The sequence below is a fragment of the Protopterus annectens genome, chromosome 12.part0, assembly GCF_019279795.1.
Source record: "Protopterus annectens isolate FY-2018-M chromosome 12.part0, PAN1.0, whole genome shotgun sequence".
Taxonomy (NCBI): Eukaryota; Metazoa; Chordata; order Ceratodontiformes; family Protopteridae; genus Protopterus; species Protopterus annectens.
This window is the reverse complement of record NC_056746.1, coordinates 955,403,582-955,420,255: the sequence shown is the minus strand read 5'-3', so window position 1 is coordinate 955,420,255 and position 16,674 is coordinate 955,403,582. Positions and strand designations below refer to the sequence as shown.

Here is a 16,674-nt window from a genome sequence, read left to right as displayed (position 1 = left end):
CTGTATTTTCTAATAATACTGCTGCTGTTAAATAAAATAGGCATAACTAGGGAAAAGTGGTCAGAAACAGTACTGTTTGTAAACTATATATCTCTATATAGTCAGCAGAACTTTTTGTTAAGAAGCTATCCTAAACTACATTTTACCAAAATGTTATTTAACGTTTTTCATTATACTTACACTTTTTCATCTAATAATACTATCCCTTACAATGGATCATGTAAGACAAAGTGATATCCCATTGCCTTGTGCGTGTGTGTTAATTATTGTTTTGGTTTAAGAACTTACCATTTCTGTCCATAATATTACTCTATATATTCAGCTATAACAGGGTTTTTAAAACAAGGTATATTCATGTTCCCTTTTGCTGGGTAGTCACCTGGGAAATATGGTTATACACAAAACAATAATCAGCAACAGTGTTTGTTGTTTCTTAAATGGCTATACAAAGTGCGTGACTAGTTCATCCAATGCTGTTGTCTTACCTGAGGAAGTTTGTTTCAGCTTTTCATTCTTCTTTTTCCTCCATTTCCATGGTTTGAAAATCCTTCCTAGTGTTGCAAGCTTGCTGTTCCTTCTTACTGGTGGTGTTCTTATACCCGATACCAAGTACTCATGGTGCATAACTGGAGAGTGGTCCATCTCATCTGAAAGTCAAAAATGTAAAAAAACATAAGGAACATGACTCTTAGAATTTGAAGTGGTTTCAAATTCTAACTGCTTGCTATCTTTATAATGCCTGCATTATCAATTCTGTAAAACTATTTCCATTTATTTTTACTTTAACATGATTTTCTACAAGTGCAGTTTTTTCCCCAAGAATCTAAGCACAAAACATAAATTAATATAAGATTTTAAAGCATTTTTAGAAAGAAGCAACTAGATATGTAGACACAGCTTTAACAAATTCCTTGGGAAAACAGTGGCTCTATAGGAAACTTTTTTTTTAGTTTTTGTTATACTACAACAATATATTTCCCATGGAAAGATGAGTAAACCTCCTAATAGCACCTTATGGCAGATTGCAATCAACACATCAGTCAATCATCTCTCTTCCAATAGCAGTCATTTTAGCTTTCAGAAGTGAAACACTAGGTTGATATTTGGTCATTTAGTTGTGGAATGGTCTACGTGTTAGATAGCATTTTTTAATGAAAAGAATATTGGCACCATGGTGGGAAAAAACAAGAAATAGTTTGACTACTTCCTCTGGTGTAAAAATATAGAGGCATGTGTTATCGCATCAGCTATTGAACCCCAAAAACTTTGAAATCTGCTCCACTCACAGTTGGAGTAACAGCAATTGATTTGATATTGGAGAAGGAGAAAGAAATCAACAACGAGTCTGGTTATTACATTAAGAACTCAGAGGAAAGGATGAAAAAATTTGCATAATATTATCAGATTATACAAATGCAGCATATGAGTTGCAGAGAAATTTGAGGAAGAACAGAACCTTTGTAACAGACAATTAGATAAAGCTTGAGTCATTAGAGCACAGCTAATGGAGCTAGAGGGTTGTGCTCATCAGAAAATACGTATTGGATTGCTGGGTTTACCAGAACAACTGGAAGCAAAGGATTCGGTGAGGTTTGCTAGGAAGCTACTGGCATTGGGGGCAGGCATGCAGTAATAGGCTCTAGTGCTTCACAACAAAATGTCATACAAAGCTTTATTCTTGGCCCACCTGCAACTTTAAAGAAGCTGAGACAGTTCATCAAATTTGCCACATAAGTTCTGAAAGAAGAGGCCCTATTATTGTGGGAACCTAGGAAGAAGATGCTTCATAATACGTATCTTACATTTTATGCAATCAGAATTTTTGTAGAGAAACAAGACAGAAGAGAAGCAAAATCATACCCATTACACCTCACAACCTGCTTACGCTAAAAATAGGCACAAAGACCCTTTTAAAGTAGGTACATCCAAGCAAAAAATCTGGGCATCTAATTAGCATAAACTCTGAATACCAAATAGCACACAACTCTGCCCACTTCCAGTAGGAATGTGGCAGACACACATTTAAAAAACAAACTGACAAAAATGATGGAAAAATATCACATTATCAAAGAGACAGTGGAAAATCTATAGACAGCTCATATGGTGTAGAGGTATGTTGCTGTGATTGTAGTGCACAGGTTCCTGGTTTCCAGACTTGATAGCAATGACTTAACAGCTCAGACAGTGTAGAGCAGCGGTTCCCAACCACCGAGCCACGGACCAGTACCGGGCCGTAGAGCACTTGATACCGGGCCATCAGCTAACTAAGTGAATGCCTGTATGAGTGTGTTTATGTGTCTGCGTGTGTGAGTGAATGCGTGCATGAAAGCAAAAGAATATATATGTGTGTGTTTGTGTGTGTGTGTGTGTGTGTGTGTGTGTGTGTGTGTGTGTGTGTGTGTGTGTATGCGTGTGTGTGTGTGTGTGTGTGTGTGTGAGATCATAATAGTTAGAGTGATGTGTGAATGAATGCAGGTATGAATGAGGAAGTGACTGTGTGTGTGTATGTGTGAGATCAGGAGAGTGACAGCAATGTATGAATGAATACGTAAGTGGGTGTGTGGCATGTGGGTGTGACAGACAGTGAGAGCGATGTATGAATGAATTTGTAAGTGGTTGTGTGGTATGTGAGTGTGACAGACAGTGAGAGCGATGTATGAATGAATGCGTAAGTGGGTGTGTGATACATGGGTGTGACAGACAGAGAGATGTGTGAATGAATGCAGGTATGAATGAGGAAGTGACTGTGTGTGTGTGTGTGTGTGTGTGTGTGTGTGTGTGTGTGTGTGTGTGTGTGTGTGTGTGTGTGTGTGTGTGTATGTGTGAGATCGGGAGATTGAGAGCGATGTATGAATGAATGCGTATGTGGGTGTGTGGTGTGTGGGTATGACAAACAGAGCAATGTGTGAATGAATGCAGGTATGAATGAGGAAGTGACTGTGTGTGTGTGTGTGTGTGTGTGTGTGTGTGTGTGTGTGTGTGTGTGTGTGATCAGGAAAGTAAGAGTGATGTGTGAGTGAATGCAGGTATGAATGAGGACGTGACTGTGTGTGAGAGATAGGAAAAGAGTGAGAGCAATGTGTGTGTGTGTGTGTGTGTGTGTGTGTGTGTGTGTGTGTGTGTGTGTGTGTGTGTGTGTGTGTGTGTGTGAATGCATGAATGAATGCAAAAGAGACTGTGTGTGTGTGCGTGTGTGCGTGTATGTGTGTGTGTGTGTGTGTGTGTGTGTGTGTGTGTGTGTGTGTGTGTGTGTGTGTGTGTGAGGTATGGACGAAAGGTACACAAACCTTATTGCTGCTGCTGCCAGCGATCACTCTCACTCTTCACTGTCTCTCTCTCTCTCTCTCTCTCTCTCTCTCTCTCACCCTCTCTTTCTGTCGCACACACACACACACACACACACACACACACACACACACACACACACATACACACATACACACACACACACACAGACACACACACACACCATACCTCTCAACCTCTTATTAGTGCAAAAAAATCTGGACAAAGCCTAATAGAATGGGGAGACAAATAGGGACAGATTTTAAATATTGCTCTTATAACCATAGAAAGTTGCTAGAATAACAGGATTTGTCTTATCATGCATTTTTCTGAAGGATATGAGGTCTGAAATACAAATGTATGTCATTATTTAGTGACTTCAGTCCTCAGATCATCCCACTGATTTGCCAGAAAATCACATAAGTTATGATGAACTGACCAAAACTCAGAGGGAAAAATCTGGACATTCTGTGAAATTCTGTACAGTTGAGAGGTATGAATACCACTCAGCCTCTTACTTAGATCAAGAAATCTGGACAAAGCCAAAAATAATGGGGGGACAATGGCCAAAAATAGGGACCCTTTCAATTACTGCTCTTACAAACTTCGAAAGTTGATAGAAATACAGGTTTTGCATTAGCATGAATTTCCTGAAGGGTATGAAGTATGAAACTCAATTGTCTGTCATTATTTTCTGAATTCAGCCTCAATGATCTGCCAGTGATTTGCAGAAAACAATAATTTTATGAGAAAAAGACCAAAAATATGAGGCAAAAATCTGGACAATCTGTGAAAATCTGTACAGTTGACAGGTATGCTTGACAGAGCCACAGAACATATTTTAAATATTGCTCTTATAAACATAAAATCAGTAAGGCTGCCATTAGGTTTACTTACCTATCAACCATAGTAGATCAGTGTTATGCTGTTAAGCAGAATGTACACTTTTTTTTTGGTAATTATTGCCAACTGTCTTTTTATTGTACTTTGGAGCTTTTCTCGCTGGGTCTGGCCTCCTCGTTAAACAAATGTCAAATAAATAAATAAATAAATATTTACTTTATTATGCATGCCGCGAGATGGCCAGTCCATGGAAAATTGTCTTACATTGATACTGGTCCTTGGTGCAAAAAAGTTTGGAGACCACTGGTGTAGAGGTACATTGCTGTGATTGTAGTGCACAGGGTTCAGGGTTCAAGACTTGGAAGTGATGACTTTTTATGGTGGGAGGTTGGCATAATGGTTAAGGTATCTACCTTAAAGACCCAATGTACAAGGTCTGATTCTCACATGGGGTAACTGGATAGGCTTGAAATGGCCCACAAGGCCAATTAGCTTAGTATGAACCTATGCCTATGCCTGTAATGAACTGTATTGCAAAATTCTACCACTAAAGGTCATTTATTTTTTGCATCTGAAACAGGGAAATGTAAAATATGTGTCTTCTTTTTTATTGGTGACACTAGTATGTTGAGGTTTTCTGTGTATGCGAGCTTCAAAAATTGCATGTGATAGGGTGGATCAGAAATTGTGTGCAGGGGTACATCAAGCCTGAAAATAGGGACATTCCTGCAGAAATAGGTATATCATGTGCAGGAATAAATCAGGCCTAAAAATAGGAACATTCTTCCAAAATAGGGACAGTTGAGCTGTCTGATACCTATGATACAACACAGTCAGATACAGTAATTGCAGCTTCAAATAGTGTACCTGACATTCTTTAAGATATTTTCCCCATGGCGTCATGGCACTTGTGGAGTCAATAGATGCTGTAGAAGAAATAAAGGAATTTGTGTAAAGCTGTGTCAGACAAACCCAGACTTGGGGACAGACAATAGCTTCAGAGAACTGGTTAAACACAAGAAGGTAAAACCTCCCAAGGGTTGGGAGGGTGGCCTAATGGTTAAGGTGTTTGCCTTACAAACACAAGGTACAAGGTTTGAATCTCACAGGGGATAATTGCCTAGGTTTAAAATGGCTCGCAAGGGCAGTTAGCCTAGTACTAATCTATGAATCTATGAATCTATGAACCCAGAAGCATTTCCACTTTTTAGCTTAGGCTGGCACAGAGGGGAGTAGGGCTGCTGACTAGTCATCCCAGAGGTCTCATTTGGAATTGGCAGTTGATACCACATACTCTTGATTGTGTACTTAGGTAACTGTTCAAATCCAGTGATGACGGACTGCTATGAGAGTGTGTGTATGTAACTCTAGTTCAAGGTAGGACTGGCTTAACCATCAAATCAGATGTGTAAATTTATACTGGGAGATGCCCCCCCCCCCCATCAGTTTTATTTCTTTTACTCTGGCAGGTAGCATAGAAGACTAAAGCTCTAAGAGCTACTTCCTGCGTCAAGGTTACAAGGACTGAATCTTTTTTTTTTTTTTTTTTTGAGTGAGTGGGGTTGGCATAATGGTTAAGGTCTTTATGCCACAAATCATAGGTACAGTGTTTGATTCTGACCTTTTGATTATTAGCTAAATTTAAAATAGTCTGCTGAATGATACCCTAGTAATTACCTATGAACCTAGGAGTTATTCCAGGTGGAGACCATGAAGTTTTCAATGAGGAGATGCTGTTATTTGATGAAATATTTTGAGTGACATGATGAGTGTCAGCACTGGAAACTGATTAGAAGCATTTTTTCTTCCTCCTCTTTTCATCATATATTATGCTGCATCCTGATAAAAGCCTCCAATGACTGATTTAAATTGCTATTTGAAACTAGACAGCTAAGGGTTTAGACTGAATTAGGTATTAGTTTAAGCAAATATAATATATGCCTGATGGGGATATGAAATTGTGTGTGTGTGTGTGCGTATGTGTGCACGTGTGTGTGTGTGTGTGTGTGTGTGTGTGTGTGTGTGTGTGTGTGTGTGTGTGTGTGTGTGTGTGTGTGTGTCTTTGTGGGAGGGGTAGAAACAAGCCTAGCTATGTTCAATACTGAAAACTGGATTTTTGGCAATATCAGTAAGTAACTGCCATACTAAGTAAGTGCTCATTCCTTCTGGAAGATCAGCACTTGCCTTCAAAAACACTGTAGAAAAACTTCAAAAACACTGTAGAGAAAATGTTATTAAACTTTTTATTGAGGTGGGTTTTGTATGTACTTAATAGGCAAAGTAACTTTAATGGGATTAGGTCTTTGGGGAAAACAGAATTATGCTGTTTTAAACTGAAGTATTTTTGGATCTTTGTTAAAGTCTAATTTGAAAGGGCAGGACACTTTTTTTTTTCAGAACAATGACCAGCATAGCAATACAAAGAGTTCTATTTAGAAGAATTAAGGGGTTACATAATTTGAAAAGTTGTAGTATAATCATTTTTATGTATTTATTTTTATTTTTTGAAAATCTTTCTTTGCTTGGTTGAGTTACAATTTATATTACGTTTATGATGAGGAAGCCTGTTTTCACAGTTTATAGGACTTGGAGGTTGTAAAGGGTAAAATGGCCTTGAACCTTACTTGAAAGCCTAAATAAAGGAAATTCATCCAACTAACTTTTATATTACACCTATTATTGTGGAAAAGTGCAGTCTGAAGTTAAACATAGATATGAACTGGGGAGAGTCTCAGTTTTTGAGGATATAGAGGAAATATACAGCATTTTTATTGCATGGAATCTCTGGTTTTAACAAAAGGGAGCAGTTACAAGATAGACAATGCAACTATTGTAGTAAAGGGTCTTTGGTGAAGAGTGATCATGACAGAGGCCTGTGTATACACCCCACCCTCACAAGTTCTTCATGATTCAAGTTGAGTGAAATTTTGATCTAGATCATATTTTTTCAAGAAAAGATTATTCTCTTGTTGGGAGACTGTAATTTGTTATATTCATTGAGGATGCTGAGCTTTTAAAATATTCCAGGTGGGGAGGTGTTTTGCAACACATACTGTGCTGGTAAGGGGTTGGAGGGAATTGCATACTTTTATTGCCACCGTACAAAAGATAATCCAGACTGGATGTTATTTTGGTCATCAGTGAACCTCCTTATTTGATGGATCATTTGGATGTGTATTACTTTTGTCTCTTAAAATTGAGGACAGAATGGATCTTAAACATTGGAGGTTTTTTCTTTTTGAAACAATATGTATTTTAAAAGTTGCCTGGAGCAGCAGCTAGACCAATTAATGGAGCTTTCTTCACAAAACTCACTAAGATTCCTGAATTGCTGGAAGATGTTTAAGTTGCTTCATTGAGACTGTCACTATAATATTACAATGCCAGAGTCAATAGAAATAGGTTTTATGCATGATGCCAGTAGCATGAATGGTTATTGGAGAAGCAGTGACTACATTCTTAAGGGAATTAAATGGCAATGAGAGATATTTAGTTGGGAAAGCAGGAACCTTTAAAAATAATTGAATAAGAAATGGATTATGAGTACGTTTTCAAAGTATATGGATTTTGATGTGTCACTGAGGGTTCAGAAGTGCTTAGTGTTTTGCTTAAAGGAGGAAAAAGTGATCCGTTTGTCTGAGGGGATTTGGACAACCCACAATGATCGACTTATTCAAGCCCAAACTGAAGTACTACTTTTATGGAACTCTTTAGATATACAGTTAATTCAAGAACAGAAGGACAGGAGGGGTGCTTCTTGTCAAAATTACCAAAATGGATGGTCAGTGATCTAATGGGACCAGTGTTGAGGCTGAACTATCAGCATTAATGACCTTACTGTAAGACGGGATCCTGCCATAGGCTGCTGGCTTGCCCGCTGCTCATGTATTCAAACCACTCCTAAAGGACATCCATTATGGGACACTACTAAAACCTTCTAAGGAGCTTCCAAAATATAGCCCCCCTCAGGATATAATAATATAAAGTCTGCTTGTGTATTCAACCCTACCCACTACAGTCCAGGAAACCACCCCTAAAGAACATCCATTATAGGACACTACTAAAACCTTCTAAGGAGCTTCCAAAATATAGCCCCCTTCAGAATATAATATAAAGTCTGCTCGTGTATTCAACTCTACCCATTTTTCTTCACAATATGTACCCCCTGGTACCTGTTTTATTTGCTGATGTAGCTGCCTGTATTTGCCTTATTTGTATCATCTGCTACAAACGTTTTAGGCTCTGTTATCTGTACTGGTAACTATGGTATTTTGTTGAAACAGCTACCTGCATTTGCCTTATTTTTAACAATTACTGGAACATTTTAAGTGCTGTTCTTCTGTACTGGTAACTGTTAATTGCTGAAATAGCTGCCTGTTTTTATGCATTATTTAATAACTGCTAAGAATGTTTTATGCACTGTTATCTGTACTCCCAGTTAGAATCATAAGACTTGATACACTGCTCTACAAATGGTGTTATTTTTAAATCTCTACTGCCTCTTTTTCTCTGTGTGTATTTTCACCTCCCTGCTCAACTAACTCCTGTATTGTTCTTCTCTTCTCCCTACAGCTGCTCGTGTATTCAACCCTACCCATTACGGTCCAGGAAACCACCCCTAAAGGTCTTCCATTACAGGACACTACTAAAACCTTCTAAGGAGCTTCCAAAATATAGCCCCCTCAGGATATAATATAAATTGTATGTACTGCAATCTTTTATAAGTGTTCTCTACCGTGGTGCCTCTGCTTTTCCCCATGCTTGCCAAGCAGCCTACAGCGGTCCTTAACTCCCTTACCCCTTAAGCTATCTTTTATATATTTTTACCACTAGGTGGCACTGCTCAACCACTTACTAAATAAGATCTCTTAGATCAATTTTCTTTCTCTCCCAAGCTATCCCCCATTCTCTTATCATACTTACCCCACTGGTCTGCTTTGACTTGTGCTTTATTTCACCACTTTACTCCCCTCAGCCTAGTTTTCCCCTGCTGTTCCTGTACTTCAGCCTGCTTTGACTTGTGCTTTATTTCACCACCTTACTCCCCTCAGCCTAGTTTTCCCCTGCTGTTCCTGTACTTCAGCCTGCTTTGACTTGTGCTTTATTTCACCACCTTACTCCCCTCAGCCTAGTTTTCCCCTGCTGTTCTTACACTTCATCTACAAGCACACATTTCTGCTACAGCTGGCTGATTGGTTTCAGCCAGCCACCTTCTCTTTAGCACTTACCGCTCCATTCGCCCTACGGGCTCACTCCGCTCCCCTACCCTGCCTCCAATTCCCACCCGCCCAAACTACAACTACCTTTATTTGAACCCTAAACCCCTCCCTCTCTCTATCAACCAATAACCTCCCTCTACAACCCCTCCCCTCTTTTCCTCAACCTGTCTATCACAAGCACTCCTCCTCACCCACCTAAGTCCCTATTTCATCTACTACTACTACATCTTAACACATATCCAGCATGCCTGTACTCCTACCTCAAACCATCCTCACACCATCTATCTGCATTTTATTCTTACTCCATTTATATCACGCTACCTTCTACTTCTATAACCTACTCCACTCACCCTTCCTATCCCACCCCCCACTCCCAACCTCCTTTCGTATCCCTCTATAACACACTTCCACAATATATCTGAATCACTAGTTCAACCCAACCCACTCCACTGATTCAAAATAAAACTTTTTCCCCTCTCAACTAAATACTACAAACCTAAACTAATACCTTACTTCCTACAACTATTAAAAACCAAATCAAAAATACTACTACTACCCTTCCTCAGCTACCTCTGCTTAACAGGAGACATACACCCTAATCCTAGACCAAACTCTACCTGTAATGCTAATCTCCCCACCTCAAACAATAAAGCTAACCATAAATACCTCAAATTCTTCACCATCAATGCCCAACTTTTAAGAAATAAAGTAACCCAATTCCATGCCTGGTTAGACTACAACCTACCCGACATTGTAGCCATTTCAGAAACCTGGCTAAAACCTCATATTCATGACTCTGAAATTCCAATCCCTCAGACATGACCGCCTAAATAGAAAAGGTGGTGGGGTAGCCTTAATCTACTCTAATCTACTATCTATCACTCCATACCCCACTCCTATCCCCCCATTCAATAATGCAGAACTAGTAATAGGTCTGCTAAAAGTAAATAACCACAAAAGCATTTATGTCATCGCCCTCTACATCCCCCCTGGTAACAACACCACTACTCTGGAAGACATTCTCCTCCGGACCTCGACCAATATTAAGCATGAGACCTATATACTTGGACTAAAATCAATAACCCTAATCCCACCTTATCCATCAATCTGTTTAACTATATGCAACTTACTAACTCCATTACTAGACCCAATAAAATAAACCTCCCAGGTACCACACTAGACTTGATCCTTGCATCCCATCCCAGTAAAATCTTAAACTCTGGCATCACACCCAACTATAGGAGACCACTTGCCAGCTTTTATCCATCGAGCTACCCACTGCTCTCCTCACCTACTCCAATTTATCCACACACACATAACCTCACAAACTTCAACACAACTAACGTCTCTGACTCCCTGAAACAAACCAACTGGAACCCCCAAAAAACTCTTCCACTAGATAATGCCGTAGAATTGTTCAACTCCTCCTTAAACATCCTCAACTCCCTAGCTGCACCAAGAACAAAAAGGTAAAAACCAAATCCACCCCTTGGCTAAGATACCAAAAAAACCTATGCTACAAAGAGACAAATCCTGGAAAACATGCCATCAAAACAAGCAGCCTGAAACTTTTCTTAAATATAAACAACTCAGCAACCTTGCTAAAAAACAAATAATCAGAGACAAAAAGTCCTACTATATTAAACTCCAATCTAACCAACTAAAAAGCCCAAAACAGTTCTGAGATTCCATTAATTCTCTTCTCAACCCAGGTACCAAAAGCAACCCCTGCCCTGACACCAGCAAATCTGACCCTGAAATAGCCTCTCTATTCAACTCCTTCTTCACCAACTCCATAGCAGAACTGACCAAAACCTTCCCTAACAATAACCCTTCCCCTCAGCCTACCCTTTCTTCGCCACCACCTACAGCACCCTCTGCCCTCAATCTTCCTCCTATATTCAAGCTTAAACCCATCTCAAACCCATCTCAACCTCCCATATAAAAAAACTCTTTAAATTAAAACCTTGCACCAATGCCCCTGACAATATCCCATCCTCCTTCCTAAAAATAGCTGCAGATGATATCGCTCTCCCCATTAGCATCCTGATAAATAGATCCATGCTGGAATCTTATGTGCCCAAATTATGGCATACTGCCTTCATTCTACCTCTCCATAAAGGAGGCAAAAACAATAACATCTCCAACTTCTGCCCTATAGCCATCCTCTCCCCAATTTCCAAACTACTAGATAAAATGCATCCACATTCAGCTTATGTCATTCCTAGCCAATCACCAGCTAATCACTCTAACCCAACATGGCTTCCGTCCTGGCCATAGTACTACCACTGCACTTCTCTCCTTTTTAGATACAATAAATCTTGCCCGTGACTCTGGAAAAATAGTTTCTACAGTTCTACTAGATCTGTCTAAGGCATTCGATACCATCTCCCACACCCATCTCTTAAACCATCTCTCCAACCTTAATCTCTCCCAGAATACCTTATCCTGGTTCTCAAGCTACCTCTCCAATAGACCTCAAACTGTAAAATGGGGGAAGGTACCTCAGCCTTCCTTCTTACCCCCACTGGGGTTCCCCAGGGATCCATACTTGGTCCAATGCTGTTTAACATCTTTATTAATGATTTCCACAAAGCCATACCCAATACCAAAATTGTACAATACGCAGATGATTTCACATTAGTCTGCAGTGCCTCTAACCTCCCAGAGCTTTAAACAATGACCCAAATTGCTTTCTCCACCACTGAATATCGGATGCTTCAGAACCACCTCTCACTAAATGACAACAAATCCAAAATACTATTATTCTTTCCCTCACAGCTTCCCCTCTTGATAAAAACTCATTCCAAATTATTAGCCAAAACAACTCCACTATAGAGGTTGTTCCCTTTGCCAAACTACTTGGGGTCACTATTGATGAACACCTAAAATTCGGCACTCACATCCAGCAAAACATTAAGAAAACCCATATAAAACTTGGTATGCTATACAGGAACATCCAATTTCTCTCTCCTTCCACCAGACAAACTCTTGTCACTACCTATCTACTCACCTCACTAATGTATGGTGCTACTCAATTAACAAACTTATCTGCCACACTCACCTCAGAATTGGAAGTCTGTTATAATAAGATTTCTAAATTTGCTACCAAAGCCAAGTACTCCTCCCATCATTGTATTGCCCTTAATTTGTTACACTGGCTTGAACTCGCCAACCATCTAGAATATCTTCAAATTACCACAGCCCACAAACTAATTTTTCAACCCACTAAGTGCCCTGCACTATCCAACATCCTTCTACCTTACACCCCTCAGAGAACTCTCAGATCTACTTACCAAAACCTAATCTTTGTCTGAAAACCCAGTTGCCCTGCTGGTCAACTCCTGCTATCCTTTTCCTTAGCAAAAAATGGAATTCTCTCCCCTCCTTTCTAAGGACTTGTGCACACTTTGAAAACTTTAAATTTCAGCTACATTCCTACCTTTACTCTAACAGGAAATGCAACCACATTCTCCCCACCTAGTCCTATAATTCTCTCTCCACCTCTAAACCCCTGACTAACTATGATTACTAGCTAACCAAACATAATTGTACATATTGTAAATATCTAAATTGTACTATGTACCTAAGAAATTATGCCTGCTCTCTAACACGTAATGTAATTGTAAATTGTATCTTCTTTACTAAGATTGTATCTGTAACTAAACTATATAATGCGGAGCTTTTCTACCCGGGCTTCCACTGAAAACAGACTCCCTGAACCCAGTGGACCTCCCCGGTCATCAAACTGGAAATAAATAAATAAATAAAATCACCTGGTCCAGATGGCCTAGCATTAGTGCTCTGTCAGAAAGAGGGAGAGTGAATTGTAAGCGTTTTATATAGGTTAATGAATGAAATACTAGACACAAAGAAGGTCTTCATTCTTGGCTTGAGGCCAGGATATCAGTAATTCCAAAATAAGGGAAGGATGTTAGCCTATCAGAGATTATCACTCTAGTTCAGTTTTAAATCAGGACTGCAAAATTTTTATGCCAATCTTTTGAATTATGCCAAGAGTGATGCTTATTGATCAATGCAGGTTTACGCCTAGGCATCAGACTTTTTATAATATACTAAAATGCTTACTAACTTCAGATGTGGCAGCTAGAAAGAAGTCCTCAGTTCTGGTCCTCAGCCTGGATACCAGAGAATATTTTGACAGAGTGAAGTAGAGTTATTTGTTTAGAGTTGTGGATCAGTCTGGATTCCTGAAGAGTCTCCTGGAACTATTGTCAGATGTGCATGATGATGATTCCATAGGGTGAAAGTGAAGGAGGGTGAAGGCACGTGTGACACTGTATGAAAAGTTTGAGTTACAAAAAGGAAAAAGTAGCAGTATCTACTCACCCCCCCCCCCCCCATTTGCTTTGTATTTTAATCTGTGGCAGAGGTTCTTTGAGATCAGATTTAAAGGGCTTAGTAGTGGATGGGTGGGGAAAATTTAGGTTATCCATTATCCTTATATATTGATAACTTGCCGGTATACCTGGATAACCAAAAAAAATTAAATTGTCCATGCTGATGGAGCATTTGGCTAGTTTTCAGTTAAAATTTTAAACTCTCATCTAGTAGTTTTAAATTATGTCTTTCTGGTCTCCCTGTGTGTGAAATATCCCTTCTTGTGGAAAGTTAATAAGTTAAACCATTTTGGAATTCATATGGCCCCCTTAGTTCAGCAGATAGTGAAAGCGATGTACATAATGATGGGAGCTTAACCAGCAGATATTTATATTGCCACAGGTTCTATATTGCTTTCAAGCCATTTTCCTTTATACTGGATACGATTTTTTGAAGTTTAAAAAATCTGACTATTGCTTTAATATGGAAAAACAGTAGAGCTCTGGTAGCATAGGATAAGTTAACTCTTTCAAGGGAGTGAGGCAGAGTGGGGTGCCACAAGATTTATATTATACTGGAGGGTACCATAATTGACAGTTTATCATCTTTGGGAAAGTTGAGGAAAGCATATCCGCTTGGAAAATGCTGGGGGAAGATGTGTAACAAAGGGAAAAGACCATATAGTATGCTGGATTGATATCAAAGTACAGGCAAAAAAGAAAAAGGGGGGTCCTAAATAAAAGACCAGCACTGGTAGAGTTTTTAATAGAATCTAGAACAAAAGCTGCCATTAAAGAAGGAATAATTAGTAAAGCATATAAAATATTGCATGATCATTATAAAAATCAATCAGAGAAGCTTAGAAATGATTGGAAAGAGAGACTGGATAATCAAATCACAAAGAGACAATGGGGGGATATATGTATATCTCCCAAATATGCAACAAAGTCTAGATGATTTAAGATCTTTACCTGTAAGTGTTTACATAGATATTTTTATACCCCAAGTAGACTCCAAAGAATTCTTCCTCAGGTGGATAGCAAATGTTGGAGACGTGATGGGCAAGAAAGAGGTGGTGGGAACATATTTTTGGGAGTGTAATGAGCTGGCAGACTTTAGAGATTCCCTGCATACCCCTCTGTTGGAGATGATTTGTGAGCATTTTGGGTTGACTGGGGAGATGATATTTTTGAGCTATGATACAGAATCAGAATTGTCTAGACATAAGCCTTGCTGAGTTTAATTGTGGTGGCTGCCAAAAAGCAATTACTAGAAAATGGAAATCAAAGTCTAGACCAGCTTACTAGAAATAGTAAATATAGTAACAAAGAAGAAACAATTGGAATTGAGATCTTTAAAAAAGGGAAGGAGCAAACTGCATAGGAAAATGGGAATTGTGGTAACAATATATGCAGACAAGGAGCAAAGTTTAAGAGGCAGGATTTGAATGAACCATATATGATTAACTGACAATGACTGGATAAATTATAAGTGATGTATAATCTTTGCAACTACATTTGTTTCAATGGTGTCTGTGATGCATAATGTTTGCAATTAATGTGGTGTCATTTTGCTTGGTTTTCATTTATACAAATGTAAGATTGCCTATGTGATATGTGATAATGTAATAAAGATGTTTATTAAAAAAGACTGAGTAGTATGTTGCTTTGGGCAAAGACGCTGAGCAGATTTTAAAGACTTTTTCAGCTGTAAGTGAAGGTGTGTAATTGGCTTTGATGGGGCTGAATATCAAGAAGTCTACAGATGCAGAAATCTAGTAGAACTTTTCATAAAGAAATATCCAAATGTGAGGCATTTATATCGATGGGGACTGGAACATCAAAGGTTAATATACTGGGATCAGCTTTATGAAAGAACAGGAATTATTTCAAGGCAAGAGAATCAATTAAATGTTTATTTCTGTCACAGGGATTACTGAGTTAACAAAGGGTTGTAGATATTTCTGTCACAGGGATTACTGAGTTAACATATGGTTGTAGATATTTCTGCCATGGGGATTACTGAGTTAACATAGGGTTGTAGATATTTCTGTCATAGGGATTACTGAGTTAACATAGGGTTGTAGATATTTCTGTCACGGGGATTACTGAGTTAACATTGGGTTGTAGATATTTCTGTCACAGGGTTTAATGAGTTAACATAGGGTTGTAGATATTTCTGTCACAGGGATTACTGAGTTACATAGAGTTGTAGATATTTCTGTCACAGGGATTACTGAGTTAGCATAGGGTTGTAGATATTTCTGTCACAGGGATTACTGAGTTAACATAGGATTGAAGATATTTCTGTCACGGGGATTACTGAGTTAACATAGGGTTGTAGATATTTCTGTCACAGGGATTACTGAGTTAACATAGGGTTGTAGATATTTCTGTCACAGGGATTACTGAGTTAACATAGGGCTGTAGATATTTCAGTCATGGGGATTACTGAGTTAACATAGGGTTGTAGATATTTCTGTCACAGGGATTACTGAGTTTACATAAGTTTGTAGATATTTCTGTCACAAGAATTACTGAGTTAACATATGGTTGTAGATATTTCTGTCACAGGGATTACTGAGTTAACATAGGGTTATAGATATTTCTTTCGCAGGGATTACTGAGCTAACATAGGGTTGTAGATATTTCTGTCACAGGGATTACTGAGTTAACACAGGGTTGTAGATATTTCTATCACAGGGATTACTGAGTTAACATAGGGTTGTTGATATTTCTGTCACTGGGATTACTGAGTTAACATAGGGATGTTCTTCATGTTTCACTGTTGCAGTCATTACATTTGGGTAATCTGCTGGCAGGTTGCCCTAAGTCAGCCTGAATATCAAAGTCTTGGGTCCTGCGTCGGTTGCTATCTCCTCTTCCATGATGACAGGTCATCAGGGGTATAAAACATGCAGCCAACGCCATTTTATTCAGTCTTTCTTGCCACTCAGTGCACAAAGAAGAAGCAGTTTGCAAGTGCC

General features: G+C 38.9%; 1 protein-coding gene across 3 annotated transcripts in view; it reads right to left on the bottom strand.

Moving 5' to 3' along the window:
* PHACTR3 (phosphatase and actin regulator 3) overlaps window positions 1-16,674 on the bottom strand; it is a 1,988,889-nt gene that overhangs the window by 1,114,962 nt on the left and 857,253 nt on the right. For all 3 annotated transcript variants that reach the window (XM_044089987.1, XM_044089989.1, XM_044089988.1), the window contains exon 2: window positions 486-647. In XM_044089987.1, the coding sequence (XP_043945922.1) occupies window positions 486-647 (162 nt within the window). The remainder of the gene's footprint in view (window positions 1-485; window positions 648-16,674) is intronic.